The sequence below is a fragment of the Eretmochelys imbricata genome, chromosome 3 (assembly GCF_965152235.1).
Source record: "Eretmochelys imbricata isolate rEreImb1 chromosome 3, rEreImb1.hap1, whole genome shotgun sequence".
NCBI lineage: Eukaryota > Metazoa > Chordata > Testudines > Cheloniidae > Eretmochelys > Eretmochelys imbricata.
The window spans coordinates 197,467,428-197,492,489 of record NC_135574.1 but is presented as its reverse complement, the minus strand read 5'-3'; the positions used below and the strand labels follow the sequence as shown (position 1 = coordinate 197,492,489).

Genomic DNA, 25,062 nt, shown 5'->3' with positions numbered 1-25,062 from the left:
GCATTCATCATTTAGATTGAAATTTTCTATACTTGGTCTCCATTTTGGAATGTTTGAGTAAAATCCCATCAATCATTGTGGAGTTAAACATTAATGATGTATTGTGAAGATAATACAAAAACTTCCAAATTTGAACATTTCAAATTGGATGTGTGAATAAACCTTAAGAAGCTGTACACTCTGCTAAAGGCTGAAAAAAAAATCCTTTTAAAAACATTAAATATTGGAAAATGTGGGACTGAGCATAATAAAAAGTAGAAAGCATTAGGATATTAGACGTACACCTGCATATAGTGGACATATGTTAGCAGTAGTTAACAACAGATATTTGGTGACAGGAATTTACAAGCTCAGCAGCTTTGGAAGAATGGGTGGTAGAGCATGTAAGGGCAAAAAGCAATTTAGTTCTACAAACCAGTTAGCTTCAGCCACTACAGGGCAGGGAGCAAGCAGTACCAGGAACCTCTGTAGAGCTAGCTTGGGTGGAAGGAAGAGGATCAAGCACTCTCAGGTACCCGAAAACTGGATTAAAAAGGGAGGGAACCAGGAAACACTCCAGCACCATCTACCATCAGGTACCAATGGAAGAATCAGAAAAACATACCTCCTAACCCAGGATAAGCAGCAGATGAACCTTGTTTAAGAAAGAATGGACAATTAACCCCTATTACTTGAGGAAGTAGGGGGAGGAGGAAGGTAACTGGAAGAAGGTAGCAGGTAGGACAATGGATTTACATTACCACTAGAAGTTACTGCCCAGATTCTTTTCTCCCCTGCTTTTCCCAGAGGCAGGGCTCCCCAAAAACCTGTGTTCCCTGACAGGGCATCTTCCCTTGAAGCACCATGGAGAGGGAGAAAAGCCTTGGGTTGAATCTGCTTAGTTCCCTTAGGCTGTGTCTACATCAAGATTTTTCTAAATTCTACCATTACTGTTCTACAACATTGACAACCCCAGTCTCCAATAATCTTGAGTCAGGCCTCCAAACACCATGAGATTATTTTTAAAATCTTATGATTTTAAGCCAGTGAATTTTAGATTCATTTTTGAAGCTTTTCTCCCCAAACACAACAGCTAGGAGCTTACTTAAAAAAACCCCCAAAACACTGAGATTTCCATTTCATCACCACACTTTCTGGTGAATTGGATTAAAGAAAAACATCACATATCATAAGACGTGATAAAGTTGGGAGACCCAGCTCTACTACCAATCAATTTCCCTAATGCTTCAAGCAGTGGGAGAATTTCAAAAAGTCCACAGTGTAAACAAGGCTTCTCAACACTAGATTCAACTCACCACCACACAACCCTCCCAGAAACAAGACAACTGCTGGGACACGGGGTGCTAAAACAGACCCTGACTTTGGTCGTGTCTATACTTACACCTAGGTCAGAGCTGCTGCAATAGATGCAGCAGTTCCATTTAGCAGGTCTGGTGAAGACCCACAAAGTCGATGGCAGAGCGCTCTCCCATCGACTTCCGCACTCCAGCTCCCCGAGAAGCATAAGGTACGTCATCAGGAGAGCATCTGAAGTAGCATAACTTAGGTCGATTTACAGCTGCAGTGTAGATCAGCACTCCCCTGCAGCCTGCCGCTTCCCACAGCTCCCATGGGCTGGAAACGGTGAACCGCGGCCACTGGGAGCCGCGGGGGTCCGTGCCTGCAGACAGTCAATGTAAACAAAATGTCTCATGGCCCGCTAGCAGATTACCCTGATGGGCTGTGTGCCGAAGGTTGCTGACCGCTGTACTAAAGCAACATTTTAAAGTTGGGAGGGAACTCAAGCTCTCAAAAAAGTCAAAAAATTGTAAAAAAAAAAAAAAAAAGTAAGTTTCCACTGCAACTCTAACTTTGCCTTTTTCACAGATGTGACATTTTCAATACTATTTTTCTTGTAAAGTGTAAATTGATACATGACGGTAATAACATAGGCTATAAAATATACAGGATATAATATAGCCAAGATCAAGCTGTGGGGAAAACTCTGTTTTTGGAGGTTCCTAACTTTTGAAAGCTTAACTTCCCAACACTGACATTTTATTGCCATTTTGTTTCCCTTTCCACATTTAGTATTACATGACTTTTTTTGATCTTTTTACCTCTCCTTATCCAACATTTGATAATGGATATGGGAGACATTTTCAATATAATGTCATTTTTTTCCATACATGACAGGAGAGAGTTCTCAAACATTTTAATATTTTATTTCTTCAAGAGTTTACAAAACTACAGTAAAAGTCCCACCCAATTCTGAGCTCTCCAATAATCTCTTAAAAATACACAAAAAACAGACATGCTACCCCAGACTAAATCAAATAACCCAGCAACAATATAAGCATAACAAGTTAACTGACTTTCTCACAGAGTCCACATAAGAATCAAACCTCACACCCACCCAGCAAGGGAGAAAAGGTGAGCCTTACACCCTGAAGATGAAAGAACATGGGCTCTTCCAGACCTGGAGAAGAAACAACTTCCAAAGGCTTTAATGGAGAACGCCCTGCTGATTGAAACTTTAGCAATACATCACAGAAAGTCTCTTACAGCTTGTCTACATAAACAGTTAGTCCACTGCAAACTGGAGTGTGAATCTACTCTGCACTAGCCTGCTGCACATTAACTGTTCATGTGGCCACTGTTAAGTTACGTTCCTTAGCTTGCTTTGATCTACCCCATTTTGAAATGGGACTAGATCAAAGCACACTAACGAATGATTAGCATGAGACAGGCTAGTAGGGCTTAGATTCATGCCCCAGTTTGTGGTGGGCTCACTGTTCGTGTAGACAAGTCCTTCAACATAGTGTCCCCCACAACATTTAGGGCTTTATAGGTCATAACAACAGGATAGCTTAAACGAAATTAGGCTCAGCTCTCCTGTACCAGTCCAGGTGCGCCTAGTTTGGTGTAACAGGAAGGTGGGGCTGCCTCTGGCAGTTATAAATAGAAGTCCAGAGTCCTGAGAAGGAGCTTAGAGGGAAAGTTTAGAACCCAGAATTAAGAGAAGAAAGACAGTCCAGTCATGAGAGTAAAGAAACCTCAGAGGAAGGGCAGATATGCGCTGGGAGCTTCAGGGAAGGGATGCTCCTGAATGAGGGAGTTCCCTGGTTGAGCAGTGGAGCCAGATCAGACTGATGAAAGCAGAAAGCAGTCAGGGGGTCACCCACAAACTTCCCCAGGCCAGAGAACCTGGGTCTAACAACTAAGAGCAGCAGAGGGAGAGGTCTGCTGGCTTTCTGAGCTGGAGAGCTGAAGCCAGAGGGTGGAGAGGACTGAAGATGGGGAATGATAGAGGGAGTGAGCCCACTGATGTCTCTAGGCAAAAGCTAGAACTCTACACGAGAAGGACACAGGGCAGAGAAATACACCTGCTAAAGGGGCTCAGCTGGGGCACTGTGGGAGATGCCGAAGCCATACTTGATGCTGGATTGTTGTGATGAATGTACTATTTGGACTGTGCTGGGGAGATTCTGGTTTATGGTAGTGGGACTGTTGATAATAAATTAATCCCATAAAAAGCCTATTTATATACTCCAAAAGGCAGTTCTAAGTTTATTTGAAGAAGGAAACTAAGGTGAGGGGACACTTGCAGGGCTGCCCTGAGGCCATCAACAATAATCAACAACAGCTGGAAAAAAATTTCAATCCAGAAACCAGAAAACATGTGCAGGTCATAAAGCTCATAACAAACACCACTTTCCAAGCAGGCCACTGAACTCTGCACCAGCTTCAACTCCCATATACATTTTGAACTACCCCTATAGATAAACTTCTAGTGGAATATTCCCTTCTCAATACCCCAAATCCTAACAACATGATTTTGGGAAACCTTTAAAGACAGGGTGGAAATAAGCTTCTTCGATGGAATGCGTGTGGCTGTGGGTTGTTGTCTCCATATTTTGGATCTGTGATGTTTATTTCCTCTTCCTAGGTGTAGGACTGCACGTTGTATTAGTATCAATACTGGTCTTTGCACGCATTTCCTACTATTAACTTTCCTAGGTCACTGTGCTAGGTTAATTCTGCTGTCTTATATATTTGCAAGCCCTCCAATTATGTTTCTTTGGCAAAGTTGATCAAGTCTGAATTTACATCAAAAAGACAGCTAGTAAAGGCATACAATAAGCAGCTGCAAAAAATATAAAGGAGTATTCAGTTTTCTGCACTCTCAAAAAGAACCTTTGGGGGCTGGAAGTCCAGAAGGGTCCAACGCTACTTCTATAGAGCAGGAAACATTTCTGCTTGACAACTGACAAATGCTTCACTTTTGTGACAAAAATCAACTCCAAAGATTACCTGGAATGCTCAGTAAACCACAGTTCAAGAATCACTGTACTATAGAAGATAGAGAAAAGCTTTGGAGGAATACCTGAAAATTCAGCTCTGGTATAATGGGGAAGGCCTGAGAGGAGATAGGGTTCTGTAACATGCACCAAATATTGTAAAATTTGGGCCCATTCTAATCTCTTTTGGTAGTGAATTCTGTACTTAGGACCTTTTATTATCAACATTCCATTCAATAGTTTAACCTTCAATTAATGCAGCTGTACGGATGGATGGATTGTTGGTGGGAAAAACTCTCTCTACTATTCCCAGGTCCCAGCCTACCCAGGGTTTTGTAGATTAGGATCGAACTTAGAATTGGATCTGCGATTAGGTGGGGAGCCAGTGACGGTTCTAAAGCCCATATGTGAGGTGTTCTAATTTGTTCTTTTATTTTGGCCCATAATTTTTAAAAACAAATTTCAATTTCATTTTTCCCAATACATGTGAATATCTTTAATATTAATATTACAGAAAATCAATTTCTTTATTAAGGTGGTGGTGTAAAACACAGCAGATAAACCAGCAAATCTTTTTATAGATTTCCATTTTTCCAGGGACAGGAGTATTTTGATGATTGCTGCTAGTCAAATTAGAGAGACAAGGTGGGTGAGGTAACATCTTGTATGGGACCAGTTTCTGTTGGTGAGAGGGACAAACTTTCGATCTTACACAGAGCTCTGTGTAGGATACCATGGAGAAACCTAACAGTGGAAAAATTGGAACAAAAATCTCTGAGGAATATGTACATATGAAGTCCCAGCTCAATTTCCAGACAGACATTAAACAAAATTAGTCCATTTTGTCATAGCATCTGCCAGGCAGTTTCCAATTCTGTACCACACTCCAAATTACCTGTATTTTATTTTGAAGCATGGCTAGTCAGATAATGAGTAAAAGGCACAGGGATGAACTATGAAATACTGAAGCTAAGGAATCAAAAAGTGATGCATAGCAAAATCAATAAGAGAAGAAAAAAAAAAGGCTCACATCAGGGTCATAAGATAGAATTCTGGGATCTCCTCTTCAATTATTTGCTTGTGTTATTTTCAGAACTCATCAGCAACTGTGCATTCAGCATATGTATATAGATAGGACTAAACAAGTACTAGACTGAAATTTTAAGATTTAATTTAATCGATCAACTAAAGGTGTTTGGCAAGAAATGCTATGGTTTATCGTGTGAGAGATCAAGTGGAGAGAGAGATTCTTATACTTTGGACTGATAACATCAGAAAATTAGTCTGTTAAAAATAGCAGCTCAAAGTGTCACTCATCAATAGTCAACTAGCACTAGAAAACCTATGTAGATAGAATGAGGCAAGAGATTTAGATTAAGGTTTAGCAATTCAGATTATAAACAGAATTTGTAACAAAAGATTACACAGAGAACACCTATTCTGGATGATGTTTTCAAAAGCACCTAAGAGATTCAGAAGCACAAGTCCCATTGAAAGTCTCTTCCAATTTTATAAGCTATTTTAGAATAAGATGTGCTTTTTCTTAGTGGGCATGCTGTCAAATAATTGTACCACTTTCCCCCTAATGTTTTCATACAAATCTAGATGGCCAGTCTTTACAAAAGCTGGCAGCAGCAGACATAAGGTGGAGAATAAAAAATTTGAACAAGTATTTAATTAAGCTTGGATAGTCTAAGATTGGATATAATGGTAACATAGATTGGAAGGAAATCTTTCAACAATTTCTGCTAAACACTACTACATTAGTACTGAAATAAAGCTAAAAAGCAAATCTGGAACCTAAACTTAGCCACTCAGAAATTCCAAAACCTGTCTCAGTATCCACTAACATAATATATATAGTAATTGTGCCACCGACTGCCATGGGAGGTCACCACACAAAGGACAGAGAAAAGCAGAAGGTGGTTTCTTTTCACAGAGCTCAGTAAAAGCAGATTAAATGTTTGAAATATTCAAAACAGATCTCCCTTTTGGCAAAGTCCAAGATGGAAATGATCCAGCATCAGTAAAATAATTGAACAGGTTGTGCTGTAGGCCTATTAAATTTTATTTGAAAATATAAAAATTCATGAGCTTTTACGCAAAAAGCTATTTTCAAAATAGTCAAGTCAGACTGACGTACACACCCACACACTTTTTTTTGGTAACACAACATTTAAAAATAGAATACAACAGTTAACTCCAGTACCCCATTTTAAAGAAAAAAAAATGCATTTCTACAAGTTTACTTAAAATGTCAAATGAGAAAATGGTGCGTTTAACTGATCCTTACTTTTAGAATATTTTGTGTTTCATTCCACTTGTTTGTCCACTCTTTGGTCAGCTCTTGTACCTATGAAATAAAACAAAAAGATAACATCCTATATTAAACTAGTCTTGTTTGAAATACCACACTTACTCTCACAAAGGGCTTGGCACAAAATTTCAGAGAACAACTTAAAATGCCAAATATTTGCCAAGTTTGTTGCTCCCTGCAACTGATTCCACTTCTAATATTGGGATAATAATTCAATTTCACCACAATCTGTTACAGTGGCCACTTAAACTTTCCCCTGTTTAAGTGGCCACTGTGCTACTTACGCATTCGTTTGTAATAATTATTTGCCAAATATACAGCAAGACGACAAAAACAATAGGCTATCATAACTCTGATTTTTCATCTTTTTAGAAAGGAAAAGATATTTAAGATTACAAAGGATGTAGTGAAAACTCCAATTTGTAATGTTTCATAAGAACAAGGATGTAAAGGGATGGTCATTTAAAATAATGGCAGGTAATTTCTGAACAAATAAAAGGATTTATTACGTGCCGTGCTTAGTCAATCCTATGAAATCTACAGCCACAGAATGAGTTAAAGGTTACACCCAAATTTTATAATGAACTGGAATAATTTTAGAATCAACTGTCACTGTGATTATGCAAGGTAAGGTAAGAGTAGTCATGATTCAGGCCATACGTTGTCCAAAAAGGTTTACAAAAGCTAATAATTACAGAAGTGAGCTGTAGCTCACGAAAGCTCATGCTCAAATAAATTGGTTAGTCTCTAAGGTGCCACAAGTACTCCTTTTCTTTTTGAGAAATGTTTTTGTGGTACAGTAAAAGCTTTCTGATCTGGCATGTTGGAGGAATGGGGGGGGTGCCAGAAAAATTCCTGTTAACTAAGAGGGTGTAAGAGTAAGGGTCTGCGTGTGGGAGGGGGCTCAGGGAGGGAGATTGGCTGCAGGAGGGGGCTCGGAGCAAGGGGTTAGGGCGCAGGAGGGCTGCGGGGTGCCAAATCCAGGCGGCACTCACCTCAGGCAGGTCCCCACAAGCAGCGACATGTCCCTGCTGCTCCTAGGTGGACGGGTGGCTAGGCGGCTCTGCATGCTGCCTCCGCCCACAGGCACCACCCCCACAGCTCCCATTGGCCATGGTTCCTGGCCAATGGGAACTGCGGAGCCAACACACAGGGCAGGGCAGCACACAGAGCCACCTAACCACATCTCCGCCTAGGAGCAGCGGAGACATGTCACCGTTAGCAGGGAGCCGCCCGAGGTAAGCACTTCCCAGATCCGGCACCCCGAAACCCCAACCCCCGGCCACAAGCCCCCTCCTGCAGCCAAACTCCCTCCCAGAGCCTGCACCGCACACCCCCTCCCACACTCTGAACCCCTCATGGCCATTCCTCTGCCTAGGAGCAGCAGGGACATGTCGCCGCTTCCGGGGAGCCATGCGGAGCCACATAGGGAGCCTGCCATCCCCGCGCTAACCGGACTATAAATTGGACTTTCAATGAAGATCAGAAATGCCAGTTTATAGAGCTTCCTGGCTGGTAAAGTGCCAGATAACACAGCTTTTACTGTATTTTTACGTTTCCACTCTCCAATGCATGGGATTTATATTCACTTTAAGACTATGTAAAATCAAGGAACAAAAACTAAAGAGTATAAATCTTTTTATTTGAAGTGTTTATATACTTAAATTTAAAAAATTCAAATTCTTAATAATAAGAGTATCCTAGAATGCCTATTATAAATATATGTCAGATTATGGCTCAAGAAATCTTAGACATGTGTAACTCTGCATATCTGTACAAAGACAAACCTGTCATGTTACCTTATTCCCTATGATAAAAATTAAATTTCAAAACTGAAATCCCTGATGAAGGCTATATTTCTTTGATTTATAGACATAAAAAGCACTTATCCCAGGCTCTCTAAATAGCTGACATAATGCATACAAGGATGTAGTCAGTATAAATTGTTCACTGTCCTCGGACACTGTCTTTTATTCCCAAGCAATATTTGATAATTACTTCTCTTGATTTTTTCACCGTGGAATTAAGTTTATACATCTTTTACTACCTGAATCTACTTTCAAGTGATGAAATGCTTAAACTCAAGACTAACTGCTTCTGTCTCCTTTAAGATTTATATGTAAATTGATCATGTACTTGGAGGGACAAATAGCAATGCTTCCCTTCACAGCTCTGCCCAAATTACCTCAATCTTGATTTGCAACCATATCCTTCAGTTTCACAGTCGGCTTTATTTGTGGACAGGCTACAAATTAAGATGCACTGTGTGGTAGTTACATAATATGGTCCACTGTCCACCAGGGAATAAGTTGAAATTATAAATGAAATGAGTAGCTCATTTTCACCTGTAACCTAGGATTTAAACTCAGAGAGGAAAAGATAATACTTCTCTCCACTGTGCCACCTAGGTCCAGAATGCTGACAATCAGAATATTAGTCTTGTCAATATTTTCTTTTGTTTTTTAAAGAAAAAAATATAAGGGAATCCTGATGCTCATCACCTCTACCTTCACCATTTCTGGAGAATTTTTAATGCACATGAGTTGTTTAAAATAGTTTCTCTAACACAGCAATTAATTCCTTCAAGAGAACTACTATGAACTAGCCAATTTAAATATGGTAACAAAGTCTTTAGACCTGTAGAATCAAATTCACTATTGCAGCCATTCGGTTATAGAACAGCTTTACCCTTTTTAACATGTGCGAAGAATTTGCAGTAATTCAGTAATTATGCTTGTGGTAATTATCTTAAGCAGCAATCTCATAACATATTAATGAGGTTGACAGTGGACAATAAAACATACTCGATAAACATCCCACATAGTGAGGACAACACTTCTGAATAGGACAAGCAATGAATATTATAAGACATGAAAAATATATTCCAATTAATACCATACATTTAGCAGTTTCTACCACCCACCTAAACGTTCGTAACAACAATACTCAGGGAACGCTGTGTGTATTTATTCAACTGTGATTCAGATTAAATTAATATTAATCAGTATTTTTAAACAAATATTTTAAGGAGGAAAAGCATTGTTGTAACTTAATGTTCAAACTACTATTATTCACGTTCCACCACAGGTACTGAACACAGTACAGAAAGCTAGTTTTTTAGTGTAGGATAACTATTATAAATGTGCTCCAGGCAGAAACATGGCTTACAAGAGACCTTATTCTCCTTGGTTTTACACCAGTGAATCTACTATTTTGCCTGTGCTGGTATCAAATTTAGCTTAACCCATTGAAAGAGCCTGAGTTTAAAAAAAAAAAAGAGAGAGAGAAACCTAGATAATTTGTAGTTTCATGTTTTTTAAACAAAAATGTAAAAGTAGTTTTTCAGATGACATCAACTTGCCCTAAAAAATTAGTATTATGATCAAGAGTCATAATAATAATGTAAAGAGATAACGTATAGTATCAATTAGTTGAGTCAAAAATCTGTTTCCTAAAGGAGATATACTAATTCCACAGATTTTAGCAGACTGAGTAATTATAATGAGCCAAATCCTCAGGCAGCTTCAATGGAATTATACCAGTTTACACCAGCAGAGGAACTGGCCCAATGTTTTTAGAAGACCATACATCCACATTTGATCCTTAAAGTAGGGTTGCAAGTTTCTATTTGCAGAAAACTGAACACCTTTTCCACACCCCCTATTCACCCCTTCACCGAGGCCTCGTCCCTGCTCACTCCATCCCCCATGCTCCGTCGCTTGCTCTCCCCCACCCTCAGTCACTCGCTCATTTTCACTAGGCTGGGGCAGGGGGTTGGGGGTGCAAGAGGGGGTGAGGGCTCTGCGGTGGGGCTGGCGATGAGGGGTTTGGGGTGCAGAGGGGGCTCCGCACTGGGCCAAGGGGTTCAGAGTGTGGAATAAGGCTCCAGGCTGGGGCAGAGGGTTGGGGCATGTGAAGGGGTATGGGCCAGAAATGAGGGGTTCAGGGTGTGGGAGGGGGCTCTGGGCTGGGGCAGAAGGTCAGGGTGTGGGAGGGGGTGAGGGCTCTGGGCTGGGGCTGAGGGGTTCATAGGGCAGGAAGGGGCTCAGGGCTGGGGCGAGGGATTGGGGCGCAGGACCAGGTTTGGGGTGCGGGTGCTTACTTCAGGCACCACCCCTGCAGCTCTCATTTGCCTGTGGTTCCTGGCCAATGGGAGCTGCGGAGCCAGGATTCAAGGTGGGGGCAGCGTGCAGAGCCCCCATGGCCGCTCCTATACTTAGGAGCCAGAAAGAGATGCTGGCAGCTTCCCAGGAGCCATACAGAGCTAGGCAGGTACCCTGCCTGCCTCGCTACTAGTGGCCAACTGGACTTTTAACATCCCAGGCAGCAGCGCTGACCAGAGCCAGCAGGGTCCCTTTGCGACTGGGTGTTCCCGTCAAAAACCAGACGCCCAGCAACCCTACCTTAAAGATCCTAAATACTCCCCTCCCTCACAAATCTGATTAATGCTACCTCTTTGTACAGTCTGCTATTGTCTAAATATGATCAACATGAAGCAGATCTTAATCCTTTACTAAGAGGGTTAAATTCTCAGATATGAAAGATATAGGTTCATTACGTCTAGACTTATATGTTCAATTATCACTACTGCACGTTAAAATAGCTGATTAGGTATCTAAATAACCATTTGCATATGGTTATACCAGATCGGAAGGCAGACCAACATTACTTCCTAAAAACTTGCCCCAGATTCTTAGAACACATTATGGCAAGTTTAGAAACTAGAAACATGAATTAGTCCAACACTATACCAGAATTTAATGTGCATTTTTCTGTGGGCATTGCATTCTTCTTCTGACTCTCCATATTATAGTCTACTATTACCTTTCTCAAAAAGTTTTAATATACACAGAGAAGAGAAAAGGAGATTTGCCCAGGGAACAAGATTTTCCATTATTCAAACATGAGTCAGTTAAATATATTTCAAGAAAGCATGCAAGAGTATTTACAATGTATTTTCTTCTGTTGCACTGTTTATGTGAAATACAGTGTAACAAGTAATAAAATTACAAATTCTAATTTATTATAAAAAGTTAAAAAAAATAAATCTGAGGTTTTTACATCTAGTTGAATTCAAGAAAATGCTGCTTTGTAAAATAAATGAACAAACAAATAAATAAATGGACAAACAAACCACAACATTAAAGCCAGTGTTTATAAGTGTGTATACCAAAAAGTTCCTGAAAATGAGCTGTTATTGCTCCAGCATCCAGGCCACATTTATCTCTAAAATAAATATCAAATTATAACTTACTCTTGCTTCATTCTGCTGAAGCTTCTCCTCCATACTTAAAGCTGTTGGAGAATCCAAGAGTGCAATCTAAATTGTAAAACAATACACATCAGTATACAGGAAAATAAACAGTACAACGGATGGTGGATTAGAAGGTATGAAATATTTTTGGGCAGGTATTTTAATAAATTTGTGTAGTATATCCTGTTCTAGTCTTTATCTGAAGTGGATGACATTTCATCTTTATCCATATAAAACATTCACATTAGTGGCAATCTTGTCAAAGTATAAATTTGAAATACAATTTTATTTTTTAATTTTACATACACACTTTTACTGATTTGTCTACATTCATATTCTGCTAAGGCACAACATTTTGACAAACTGGCTCTACAAAATCAATTTTTTAGAAATGCAATAGATGACAATTTCCTATGCATGAGTGTCTATTTAACTATTCTGCTATAAACATTTCTATGAGTATGACATTTGTATTGCAAAAATATATCTTGTTAATTTGATTGTGGAACATGAAAATTACTAATACTTATATAACAAAGAAAACTGCTTATATTTTTGTAACGTTGACTAGTGTTGGATTTTGGGTAAATAATTATCAATGAGCCATGGTGGCATTTGCAATACAATATTCTGGGAATATAAAGACTCTCCATAGAAGAAATTATACAGGGATTTATATTCTATTGTACACATTTACCACCACCTGCTGTTTTACCAAGCAGCGCAAATTCAATTAATTTAGTCTTCCTTGGCCCTGTATCCCTCACAGACATTTATAACATAAGATTTGACATTCTCTGGAATTCTTCATAGCATAGCCATATTTATTTTGTGATATCTACTCTTTTACACCTTGGAACAATGTCAAAGTATTAGATCTTCAAAGCAGTCTAAAATAAGTGTACCCAGAGTTTGCAAAGTCAAGCCATATTTCAGAAATAAAAATTGTCAGCTTGCCAGCAAAATCACTCAACTTTTCCCCCAGACAAGCACAGGACAAAGCACAGAGTACACCAGAGTAATTCAACCCTCATGGAGTGTTTTCAGTTTTACTATTTACAATACAGTAGAATTGTACTAATACGTCCTTTAGTAATCCGCAAACCTGATATTTTTCACGAAATATGCAAGGGGACCTCATCCCATTTCTCAGCAAATATTTAAGCAGGATACTGTGGACAATTACGTTTTCACTTTGTTTTATTTTAGAAAAAGTCCCAAACTACACTGACTAGCTTTGGACATTTCATACTATAATTAAACGAAATTATTTTTACTTATAAAAATAAATTAAAGAGTACAATTTTTAATACAGTTTATTCGCACCTTCCCAATCATGTTTGTTCAATTAGAAAATCTGATAACGCACAATAGCATTGTTTGGAAGTCTCCATTAGCCAGGTTCTACTATAGACCTTTAAATCACGTTCCTTAATTTCAAGAATCACCAGAGACAGATATTCAAGTTAATTAGTTTACAGCACCCAAAAGAGATAACAAAAACTAAACAGAATAAGGATAAATAGATACAAAAAAATAGAGGGACTGTACTGCTTAGTACTGGATAGAGAATTCTTTTGATGCCAACCAGCATTCCATACAATACCTTTAGTATGGAATGAAGCACAATTCCAAAGCAGCTGTGCTTCTTTATATATGATCTCTTAATATGCATATTTGACACTCAAAACTGTGCACTGAAGATGACAAGTACTCCTCAACTGAATAGGGGTCCTGGGATGAACACTCCTGTGAACCTTACCTATGGAGTCATCAATTCATATTTACATCTATATTTACAGTATTATTAGGCTTAACCGTTCCATTTTTCTCAGAACTTAACAGCACGGCGCCTTTCAGGGAATCAGACACTGAAACTTTATGAAAAATATACATTCATTTCAATAGAATTAACGTATTGTTGTTATTTAGAGTGACTATTAGGTGGACAGAGCTGTAACACCTACAATTTCTTCACTGGTTCATTGGTAGCTGAATGAATCACATATTTCAAATTCAGCCTGGATTCTTACAAATGGTCTTTAAGAAGGAAACAAGTTTTGTTCAGTCCAGCAACTAGAAGGTTAAGCAGCATCGCATAAGTGATAAATTAAAATAGAGTTTAACAACTGGAATTTCTTAACCTATTAAAAATGGTCACCTTGCTAAAATAGGTGAGAGGTCTGGCAGTATGGGAGTCAATATCAAATACTATTTTTAAAAACTTTCTGCTATAGTAAAATTAAAAACCTTCAGTGTTAAAGAAATGTAAAACCTGGAGTCTCTCTTCTAAATATAACCAGTTTTACCATCTTTAATAAGACTCCCATACTTTTAGGTGTCCAAAAAATCACTTCCCTAAAACATAACCAGCAACAGACTAATAGCAAGACTAATTAAACAACTATTTTTCTAATAAAATTTAAATGTCTTACGTTCTGAACTTTCTGATTTGAAGACTGAGAAAAATGGGTGGAATGTGTCCTTTCATCTTTATTGAATAATCAATTTATTTTATTCATAGTTTGCACTTTGTACTATATGGAGGTATCAACAATATTTTTAGATGTTTGCTAAGCACACTATTTGCTCTCTGTAGTACTACATAGTCAAAGACGTTGTGGTTACAAGCTTTTCAAATACCCTACCTTTCTCTACAGTATAATATTTACAAGTCTCAACATGAATTTAATCTTATTTACAAAGTATGTGTTCAGATATTTTATGGTATCTTGAATATTCTTGCGCTGAAAAAAATGTACAAGGGTATCTTTTCAACCCACCAAGCTAGGCATACCTATTTCTTTATTGTTAATGGGGTGGTGCACCTAAATGCCCATATGCTGCAGTGAATACTTACCCACAACATATAATTATGTTCTAATCATATCAAGGCGAGGTAAAAAATTTTACACAAAAGCAGATATCACACTGGCCAATTGGAAGCCAATTCAAAGAAGAAAATTACATTCATTCATGACTTCACAGTGCTTGTTTATTCAGGTCAATATAATGAAAAAAGATAATGATCTCATTAGGATCTAGAAATAGATGCTGTTACTCAGCGAAAATTATACATAAATCTAAAACTAACCTGATTCCCTTGAGCAAGCAAGGTTTTTAATCGGGCTATTTCAGCTCTCAGCTCACGAATTAGTTTGACGTTAGGATCCTCATTAATAGTAGGCTTGTTGATGATGTTTTTGGCTCTATTTGCATAGCGAAGTGTACTTAAGGTTTCTCCATAATTGACATCAGCAGGTGAAATAGCTGAGAATTAATTCAGAAATAGTTTAGCCAGCACCAAATGTTTCACTTAATAAAGTTGGTTTGTAATTTAAAATGTCAGATAGGCATCTTTTGGATGGAGAGAAAACAAGCTCAATTATTCAGAGATTATAAAAAAATCTTGCCATCAAACTACCTGGTTTTTATAAAACTCAGAGGTTCATCAACTCAATGGTGAGGATACCATGCTCCTTGAATGTATTCCCTATATAACAGAGTTCAAACTCAAGAACAGGAGAAAGCAGTTTATTCTAATTCTCAATACCATCTTCAAATGAGGAAGTTGGTTCAAGCAAACGACAACACTAATTGTCCATTTTTAAAGGAATTTATAGGATATACCTTGACATAAAAAAAGAACAGAGAAGAAACCACAGCACCCACTTATAAACTTGGTCTTTGGGCTGAGCTGTGGGTATATGGCAGCACACAGTACTATCCTTGAACTAACTGCTTCCAAGGCTCACATGATGCACAAAAGGACTCCAATAGTGCTTTTCTACAAAGGCAATTTAATGAGAAAGAACAAGAACATTTTACTGAATATGTCAATAAATGTTTTCTTCACATATTTTTCCAGTATAGCAGCCATACATTACTGCTTCTAAAAGCAAATGGACAAGATATTCCCAAGGTTTTTAAAAAATGAATCCTCAAATACAAGTAGAGTAGCAAGGTTTGGGACAGATATTCCACAGTGGTATCTATCATCATAGCACAGGAAAATAGGACACTACTCAAGAGAAGAGATGGGATACTGACCTTCACTAACAAGATGTTTAACACCTTTATAAGACTGAACCGGAGAATAGCAGAATGAGACTATGTGGGCTCTGAGAAAGTAACTAAACAATCATCAGTAGAAGAATGAGATATTTTCTCTTTGCCTCATTCTGTGTTTATCACAAATGTATGGGCTTTTCCTTGTCAGTGGTTCACAAATTTGGGGATGGAGGGGAATGGAATGTATTTCCCTCAGCTCTTGTTCTGTGTCCATTTATGCTACACACTGCCACAGATGCTATCATCACTCCTTTATTCTACTCATTCCTGTGATAGATTGTACCCTTATGTTCACCACTTTTACAAAACTATGATAAATTTTGTGCAGAATACAAACTAAAAACTCATAATTTGCGGATCAGTATTGTCCTGGTAAAATATGTGGGAACATTTTTATGTAAAGTTATAAGATTCTATTGTCTGATGTTACTAAGGCACTTTCCAAATCTGGAAAAGCAGCCCAGACCAGTTCCTCAGAGACAGAAAGGCAAACTGATGGCTCAGTCAGGTGTTAATAACTTCAAATGGACTATCACCTGGTTAAGCCATGATTCTTTGATAGTTAGAAGGGTGTGAGTGAGAAATTTACATCCTGGCAGACAGACTTGCTGTCGTCTGATCCCCAGCTGGAGATGATTCTCGAAGAGGAGGGAAAGATGAAAACAAGGAACAGAGGCCCCAAATCACCTCTCTCCCCTCATCTCTACTCACGGCATCAACATTTGAAAGACAAAAGGAGCATCACTGAACTGAGGGACTGGTCCTGGCTGAAGGAATCCAGTCAGACTGCTGTAAGCATATGAGGAGAGAAACCTTTTGCTTTAAATTCACTTAGCTTGTTAGGTATTAATTCATGTTTTACCTTTTATTTCTTTGTAACCAAATTTTACTTTTATCCCTCATTACTTTTAATCACTTAAATTCTATCTTTCAGTAGTTAATAAACTGGTCGTATTGTTTTATCTAAACAAGTGTATGTTTTAACTGACACATCTGGAAACCTCCATTTGATATAACAGGGTTTGTGCATATTATTTTTTAACAACGAAATGACAGACTTTCTATGAGCCTGTATTGTGCAGGAGGGTACAGGGCAATACAAGACACACATTTTGGGGGACAAGCCTGAAACTGAGAATTTGCTGGTGTCACCCTGTAATATAAGTCAGGAGTGACTGGCTGGAAGCATTCTTATAATTGAGCTGGGAGTGATTTTGCATGCTAGAGGCTGTGTATAAACAGACCAGGAGTGGTTATTCTCACAGCAAAGCAGTATAAAAGGCACCCCAATTGGAGAACTAAGGGGACACAGCTATTCAACCATCCAGACTGTATCCTGGGAAATGTCACAATTCCCTTACGGAAAAATCCTTTATAGTATTTAATAGGCAAAGAGGATTGTAATTATTTTGTATTTGTCTCTAGTGGTGCCCATTAAGTGTTAGGTACTTTTAACATATATGATTCCCAAAATAGTCAACTGGACCTAAAAAAAAACTCTCCCATCTGTAGTATGAGGTGGCCTTCCTGGTCTTTGCAGGTTTGGTTAAAGAAGAGGCAGACTAAACACATTTGGGCTGTGTGACTTTCTTAGACACCAAACTTAGGTGTCAGTAACAGACATCACAGCATTACAAGCACTGGGCTCTCAAATGCTTCCACCATGTAGGTCAGACGAGAGAGAGAGAGAGAGATGAACTACACAGGAGGGTAGGAAGTCAGCCTAGAAGGAATGACAGTAGGAGAAGGGGAAGCAGCCCATAGAGTGCAGTATCCTGGATGATGCCCATAATGGCACGGTCGCTGAAAACTTGTTTTTAAACAAAAGAAACTGATTGACTAGATAATTTAAGAACACACACACACACACACACACACACACACCCCCCTCAAGCAGTAAAAAAATACTCAAAATGAAGAAACAAGTAGTGTTGTGAGCAGACTGTTACTTTGGCATTCAGAAATGACGAAATGGAGCTGGAGGCCACACCTCCTGTTTATACTCCAAAAAGACAGCACCTGGTGAGGGAATGGCACAGATTTTTAAAAGATTTAAAGATCATGAACTGGAAGCAATTATCCTGGGAGTACCAGTCAACTAGGTAGTACTCACTGAAGAACTATAACTTTATCTGTTACCTTCCAGATGCTTCCCCCAGTAACAGGAGAACCCAAGATTGAGATGAGTTACACTGCACTTGCATAAGCAAAGGACAAGTGAGAATCCCAATTAAAGTAAAAAGAACAGGAGTACTTGTGGCACCTTAGAGACTAACAAATTTATTAGAGCATAAGCTTTCATGGGCTACAGCTCACTTCATCGGATGCATAGAATGGAACATATACTAAGAAGATATAGATATACACATACAGAGAAGGTGGAAGTTGCCATAAAAACTGTAAGAGGCTAATTAATTAAGATGAGCTCTTATCAGCAGGAGAAAAAAAACTTTTGTAGGGATAAATCTGACATCAGGAATAACAACATTCAAAAACCGGTAGGAGAACACTTCAACCACTCTGGCCACTCAGTAAAAGATTTAAGGGTGGCAATTTTGCAACAGAAAAGCTTCAAAAACAGACTCCAACGAGAAACTGCTGAGCTTGAATTAATATGCAAACTAGATACCATTAACTTGGGTTTGAATAGAGACTGGGAGTGGCTGGGTCATTACACATATTGAATCTATTTCCCTATGTTAAGTATGCTCACACCTTCTTGTCAACTGTCTAAATGGGCCATCTTGATTATCCCTACAAAAGTTTTTTTTCCTCCTGCTGATAAGAGCTCATCTTAATTAATCAGCCTCTTACAGTTTGTATAGCAACTTCCACCTTCTCTGTATGTGTATATCTATATCTTCTTAGTCTATGTTCCATTCTATGCATCCGATGAAGTGAGCTGTAGCCCACAAAAGCTTATGCTCTAATAAATTTGTTAGTCTCTAAGGTGCCACAAGTACTCCTGTTCTTTTTGCGGATACAGACTAACATGGCTGCTACTCTAAACCAGTTAAAGTAATTTTTCATCGTCTTTCACCCTTCAGTTCTGCTACACAAAAACAAGCAACATACACAGCCCAATCTCACTGCCGTTTTATTTCTTTATAATCTTGTTTGGAAACATACTTGACATTTCAATGGGCTGATGAACTGTGGGATAAGCGAGACCATGGCACATCCGCCCTGTGATGTAGAGGTAAATGTTTGTTGAGTGAAAAGAGCCATTACTGAACTTTCTGTTTAAACTGTAAAAAAGTTCTCACAAGAGCAGCTTATAAATAATGAAGCTTAACACAACAGATTAAAGTTCTGTTAATGTCAGAAGAGTAACTCTGTAGATATGGCACATTCTTACTCAACAGACCTGCCTCCTGTGTGTATTCTGAGTCAAATGAGACCAAACTATTCTTTATTACTATTTTCTACTATTAATGCTGCAGGTACAATATAGTTACGGGAATGTAAGCTAGCTCGCACATCAACAAAATTATGGGGTATATTCACATTCTGGATCTTTATTACTGGTGATGATATACAAGCCAGAAGGAGGGGAAAAAAAGCCTTGACTTTTAGATCACAGACAGAGGGTGCCTGGTATGAGAGCAGTGAACACACGCACACATACACACACACACGTAAACTGAGTTGTCTAGGAGGCAAATGAATCACAAAACAGGGATGTTTGATTTCAGCCTGAATTGATCAGATTAGCTAAACAGTACAGATTCAGAAAATTAATTTCTAAAGAAGGAACAAAAAAGTTCTGGTACAGATTTTAGAAGTGGTGGTCATAATCATGCACTTTCATTTGAGCACACACAATTTACGCATAAAGTGCCCAGTGAATGCACATAAACTAGATATTTGGCATACACGATCAGTTAGACACAGCTAGTGATATGCACATGCAAACACCTGATTTGCACACACAAATATGTGCAACTGTTCACGTCTACCTGAAAATTTGGTTGTATATATTTAGTAATAAAATAGTTTGGGGCTTGTTTTTTTTTTAAAGCATACAATTTTTATGTATCAGAAGGGTAGTTGTGTTAGTCTGGATCTGTAAAAGCGGTAAAGAGTCCTGTGGCACCTTATAGACTAGCAGACGTATTGGAACATAAGTTTTCGCACCCACGAAAACTTATGCTCCAATACGTCTGTTAGTCTATAAGGTTCCACAGGACTCTTTGCCGCTTTTACAAATATTTATGTCCTCGTTCCACTGCTAGGGATCCATCCTACAATTATTATTATTATTATTATTATTTTTTAAAGGACAACAGCGTTTATATCATACTTTATGAAGAAGAGAACACTTAACAAAAGGGTATGGACTGTATTAGAATGCTTTGCTCTGCAAAGTAATCATTAATTTAACAAGGTGTAAACAACACCATTTCTTAATGAGGCATTTGGAATCAAAATATTTACAGCTAATTTGTATAAAGTGTTAAGAATGAAGAAAAGTAATTTAAAACACTTACTGGCAATCATTATCGTTTTAGAGTTTCCTCCTAGGCTATCTTTCAACAGCCACGTCAACACAGAGTCCCTGTAAGGCACAAATACTTGCTTCTTCTTTGCAAGAGGATTTGTTGCATCCTGAGATAAATCAGCTGAGAGAGAGGGGGAAAAAGCAATTCTGTATATTGATTAATTTTTTTAAGAAATTAAAAACCATTGAGCTATTACCCACTGCAGTGGATTCAACACAAACCAACTGCAAAAACAAATATTAATGCATAAAGGGGACTGAGCATGAAAGAAAACAGAGACATACCTAAGGCAGAAATGACATTTCCCAGAGTAACTAGAGATTTGTTAATATTCCCTCCTTCCTTTAATCTAACCCCTGTAGCACCGGTGGCATCTGCTCTCTCACTTCCAGCAAGATCTACCAAATGGATCTTGCTAACAGTCTCACAAGGCATTTCAGCATCAAATTTAGCCTAAAGAAAAATACAAAAAGAAAATAAAAAATAATGGATTAAGCAATGAAGTTCCAGAATATTACTGAATTCAGTTTGTATCTTCCATGTCATGTTTTAAGATTACATTAAATTTGTTTACAGTAATAGAGCTTTAGAAGTCAGATGTATTCAAGGTACCAAAGAAAGGAGTTCTGTCGACAAGCAGCTGCATAATACTCATTTAAGTAATTTTCATAAGGAATATTCCAAGCATTGAAGCTATTTACATATACACACCAACCACAAATGTCTTAAGATGTACTGATATTTTAAAGAAGTACAATAAACTCACCTGTTAAATCTGTATTAAGTTTTTGACTAACAATCAGTGTTACAGTTTTTACATACACAAACTTTTCACTCAGATTTCCCCTTCATACTTATATAGCATCTTTGAACAATATACCGATACCATTTGTTGGCTTACCTCCCACCCTTCTCTAAAAGCTGGGAGCTGAGTAATTCCACTGTTAACAAAATACACAACTTTTTGCAACATGCTATGGAAAAAATGAAAATTGCATCCATGCCATATGCTACCTTCCTTCCATAAAACTCTCCATAGGCCTATTAGCCCCATAAAATAAAATAAAATAGTAAACTCCCTTTTCTAAGGTAGACTACTACTGGGAATTGGAGTGGAAAACAAATACCTAGATGAATGTATTTGGTCACCCCATTAGTCCAGAGATGAATGAGATGAATATGTACTCAAGTTAGGACTCGAGTAGCCAGAAGAGGAACAGTTAATGGGAGACCAGTTTGGGCCATGGGACTGGATTTCAGGAGTGTCTGGCCAACATTAAAGCATAAAAGGCAGTCACTACTTTTATGTGCTACTTTTATGCAAATCACACGATTTTCAAAATTTTTCCCTTTTGTTGTTGGGATTCTACGGCAACATAAGAGACTATGCATTAGTTATTCACTGAGTTTTAGCTAACTTGAGTTTCTGTGAATTATCTCCCAGAATGGTGCATCTGAGAAGTGTTGTTTTTAGAATAACTAGGCACTATAATGTACAGTGTCTTAATACAGTCACTGAGAAGTTCATCATACCACATTTAACTCTAACAAAAACATACCTTTCCCTTTCTCTGCTGCAGAAGACAAATACCACCCACCTGCCTCAACAGGTGAGGGAAATTGAAGGGACTAGTGGTAAAGGGGGTTAGCCCTAGCATTGAGGGAGGGAGACACTCACTGAAGGACACCAAGTAGCTTCTCCCCACCTTGGAGTCTCTAACATCCATTGGCCAGTTGTACGTGAGAGATGCTACCTGGCTCACACCACCAGCTCTGGGGATTTAACGTGGAGCCCACGCCACCAGGAGCCTCTTTCAGCTCCATTCCAGCAGCCCCACCATACCCACCCTGAACTAGGAATACGAATTCAGTCTGGCAGATGCTGCAGGTCTAGCTGATTGCCTTGGGGATTAGGAAGGAATTTTCTCCCAGAGAGCCAACTGGCAGAGGCCTTTCCTCACACCTCCTTCAAACCACAAGTGACAGTAGGAATGCACTTAGTACCTAACTGAGGTACTTGGTTGAGCTGTTAATTCATCTCAGCCTGGGTTTTCAGTTCAGTTGAAAGGATAAAATGAATGTTTCCCAGTGGTAAAAGACTTGGGATTTTGCTGATGGGCCTTGGGTTCATGGGACAGGGTAAAGCCGAAATCCCCACCTTTCTGCACATTTTGTCCCCTTCAGGGGGCGGAGAGGGCAGGCCTCAGACCGAGCTGAGTGCTAGGGGACAGTCTAGGGAAAGGGTTATGTGGTAGGAGCCCTTGTACCCTTCCCACTTAAATGCCTGGTATAGGAAAGTAAGGGTGATAGGTGGATAACACCCCTCCCCTGTGTTTAAGCTTAATAAAAGTTGCAGCCGGACACTTAAAATCCATCCAAGTGTCTGTCCTCGTTTCGTCACTGTGTCTGCATCAATAGAAGTAACTGGGTCTCCGAAGCTGCTAATTTGACAGCTACATGTTTGTTAGCACATGCAAACATTTAAAGACAATGCAATTCTTTTTACCTGAGTGAAGTTGATCGTGAAAATGGCATGAGACCTGCTGCTAACATCATTCATTCCAGTTGCAGCAGTGGTTCGATTTATGTTTCCTGCTTCCATAAGTTCCTCTACATCGCTGTAATTTTGTACTAAATGTTTGGACAAATCTGAACAGAAGCAAAAATTATTATAAATTAAAAAGAAGTATACTTATGAAGGTACTGTGAACTGATTGAGATTCAAGTCCACCTCAGTACAATGCAGCAGTGCTGAAATAGCACAGAAAGCATTTATAGTCCGATTTCCTTTCTTTCTTTTAAATAGAGGAATGAGACATTGTGTGAAGAATACTTCTTCAGACTATTATAATATTTACAGCAGAATAGTTAAAAAGATTGCATACTTCTCTTCAAAGCATATAGCATATGTCCAACCTCTCAAGGGAAAAGAACCGGCATTGGCAGAGTGGTAGACTAAGATGGTTAGATTCTAATAGATCCTTTTCATTTCAAACATCCATGATTTATAAGTTAGACCTAATGCTGATTTGAAATCATTTAGCAGAGCTTCACTTCAGTAAAAAAAGTGTTGTACTTTAGAAGAGTTTGGAAATGAGAACTGTAGAAAATAAAAAAGGCTGTTCCCAATAATGCTTTTACAGTGATGATGAAATATATGGCCTTTCACCTTCATCTTCATTTGCACTGACAATTTAAAAACAAAAACAGGGACATACAATTAAACATAAACCTGAAAATATTCGTGAAGTAGAAAGCAATGAAGTGATTTTACCCTCAACGTAAGGCCCTTCTTTCGGATGCTCTCGTATTCTTAAATTATACGTTTTTGATGATTTCCGCCTTAGCAGATCTCTCACACGTTCATTATAGATTTCCAGATAACTGAAACAAAAGTATTTGAATTTAGAAAAAATATTGAATGATACAAGATTTAAAAAATCAAAATTACTGGAAAGATCTCATTCAGATGGTAGAATTGAGCCTCAATCCTGCAGTTTACATAGGAGTGACTTCACCCACATGAGTCCAATTGACTCACTCCAAGTCACTCCTGCATGTAGGCATTCTGCAGGACAGATCCTAATCTGTAACTTTTTCACCAAGTTATGATACCACTTACAATATAAGCTCTGTGGTAACAGAACTTCTAAAGATCGTATTATGATGTAAACATCTCCATGTGTTTCCTAGTGTTTTGTTTACTGTAATATGTTTCCTAACCCAATACCACTGAGAACTCTTATATCTTGATGCAAATTACTATCGATAGTTGTATCAACAGAAAATAAAATAAGATGTTAAACTTCTTTCCTTTTTATACTTTGGACATTAGAAAATGTTCTCGTAAAAAAGGTTAAAAACTTGTTTTCATCATGATCAAGTGATAACAGGATGTAGAAAAATCTAATATTTTTCATAATTACTACTCTTGCTGCTTACAAAAAGCCAAAAAAACCGCAGAATTATAGTATTTTAAAATTATTACAAATGGAGCATGCAACAACAGCTGAACTTAAGGTTAAGTGTTTCCACTCTCAAAAGCTATTTCACCTGACTATAAATCATGTCAAACTTTCACCATCTGAGATGAAGTTTTCCAGGTTTGGTCTCTGTCTGCAGTGAAATTTTTGAATGCAAGGGGAAGGATTAGTGAAGGATGCTTTAAAAAGCATAAATATTTTCACTACTAAAAATAATAAAATAATAATAATAATTTAAAAAAATGGGTGGGAGGCCCAGCAGAGAAGTGCTGAAAACATTTTACCAGAGCTTTCCACAAAAATCCATTTTCAGGCTGAGAAGAAGAAGAAGTTTCATCCCTAAAACCACATTGTACAAAAAGATACTAATGTGAAAACAAGGAGTTTATAACCAAGTAGGTTCATTCCCAGCAATCTTTGTAACATACATAAAACCTACCTGACTTCTGTTCGAAAGGATGCTTCATTCCATCTTATTTTTTCATTTATTCTGTTGAATAATCCTTCACAAATTCTAGGTATTAAACCAGCATCACCCTGCAACAACAATTTTTATTTTCTACATCACTACATGCACGCACTGTATATTTTAAAAACAGAAGAAATCACTGAAATTGACAATACCCAGTCATTGTGCCAGAAGGGAATTATTAGC

At 38.3% G+C, this 25,062-nt stretch overlaps 1 protein-coding gene across 1 annotated transcript in view; it reads right to left on the bottom strand.

The window, feature by feature from the left end:
* Positions 1-25,062, bottom strand: part of KIF16B (kinesin family member 16B) — a 234,811-nt gene that overhangs the window by 165,344 nt on the left and 44,405 nt on the right. The window contains exons 5-12 of the mRNA XM_077812041.1: positions 24,847-24,944; positions 23,699-23,808; positions 22,931-23,073; positions 20,709-20,877; positions 20,413-20,544; positions 14,946-15,121; positions 11,852-11,917; positions 6,574-6,633 (exon numbers count right to left, since the gene is read on the bottom strand). Coding sequence (XP_077668167.1) covers positions 6,574-6,633; positions 11,852-11,917; positions 14,946-15,121; positions 20,413-20,544; positions 20,709-20,877; positions 22,931-23,073; positions 23,699-23,808; positions 24,847-24,944 — 954 coding nt within the window. The remainder of the gene's footprint in view (positions 1-6,573; positions 6,634-11,851; positions 11,918-14,945; positions 15,122-20,412; positions 20,545-20,708; positions 20,878-22,930; positions 23,074-23,698; positions 23,809-24,846; positions 24,945-25,062) is intronic.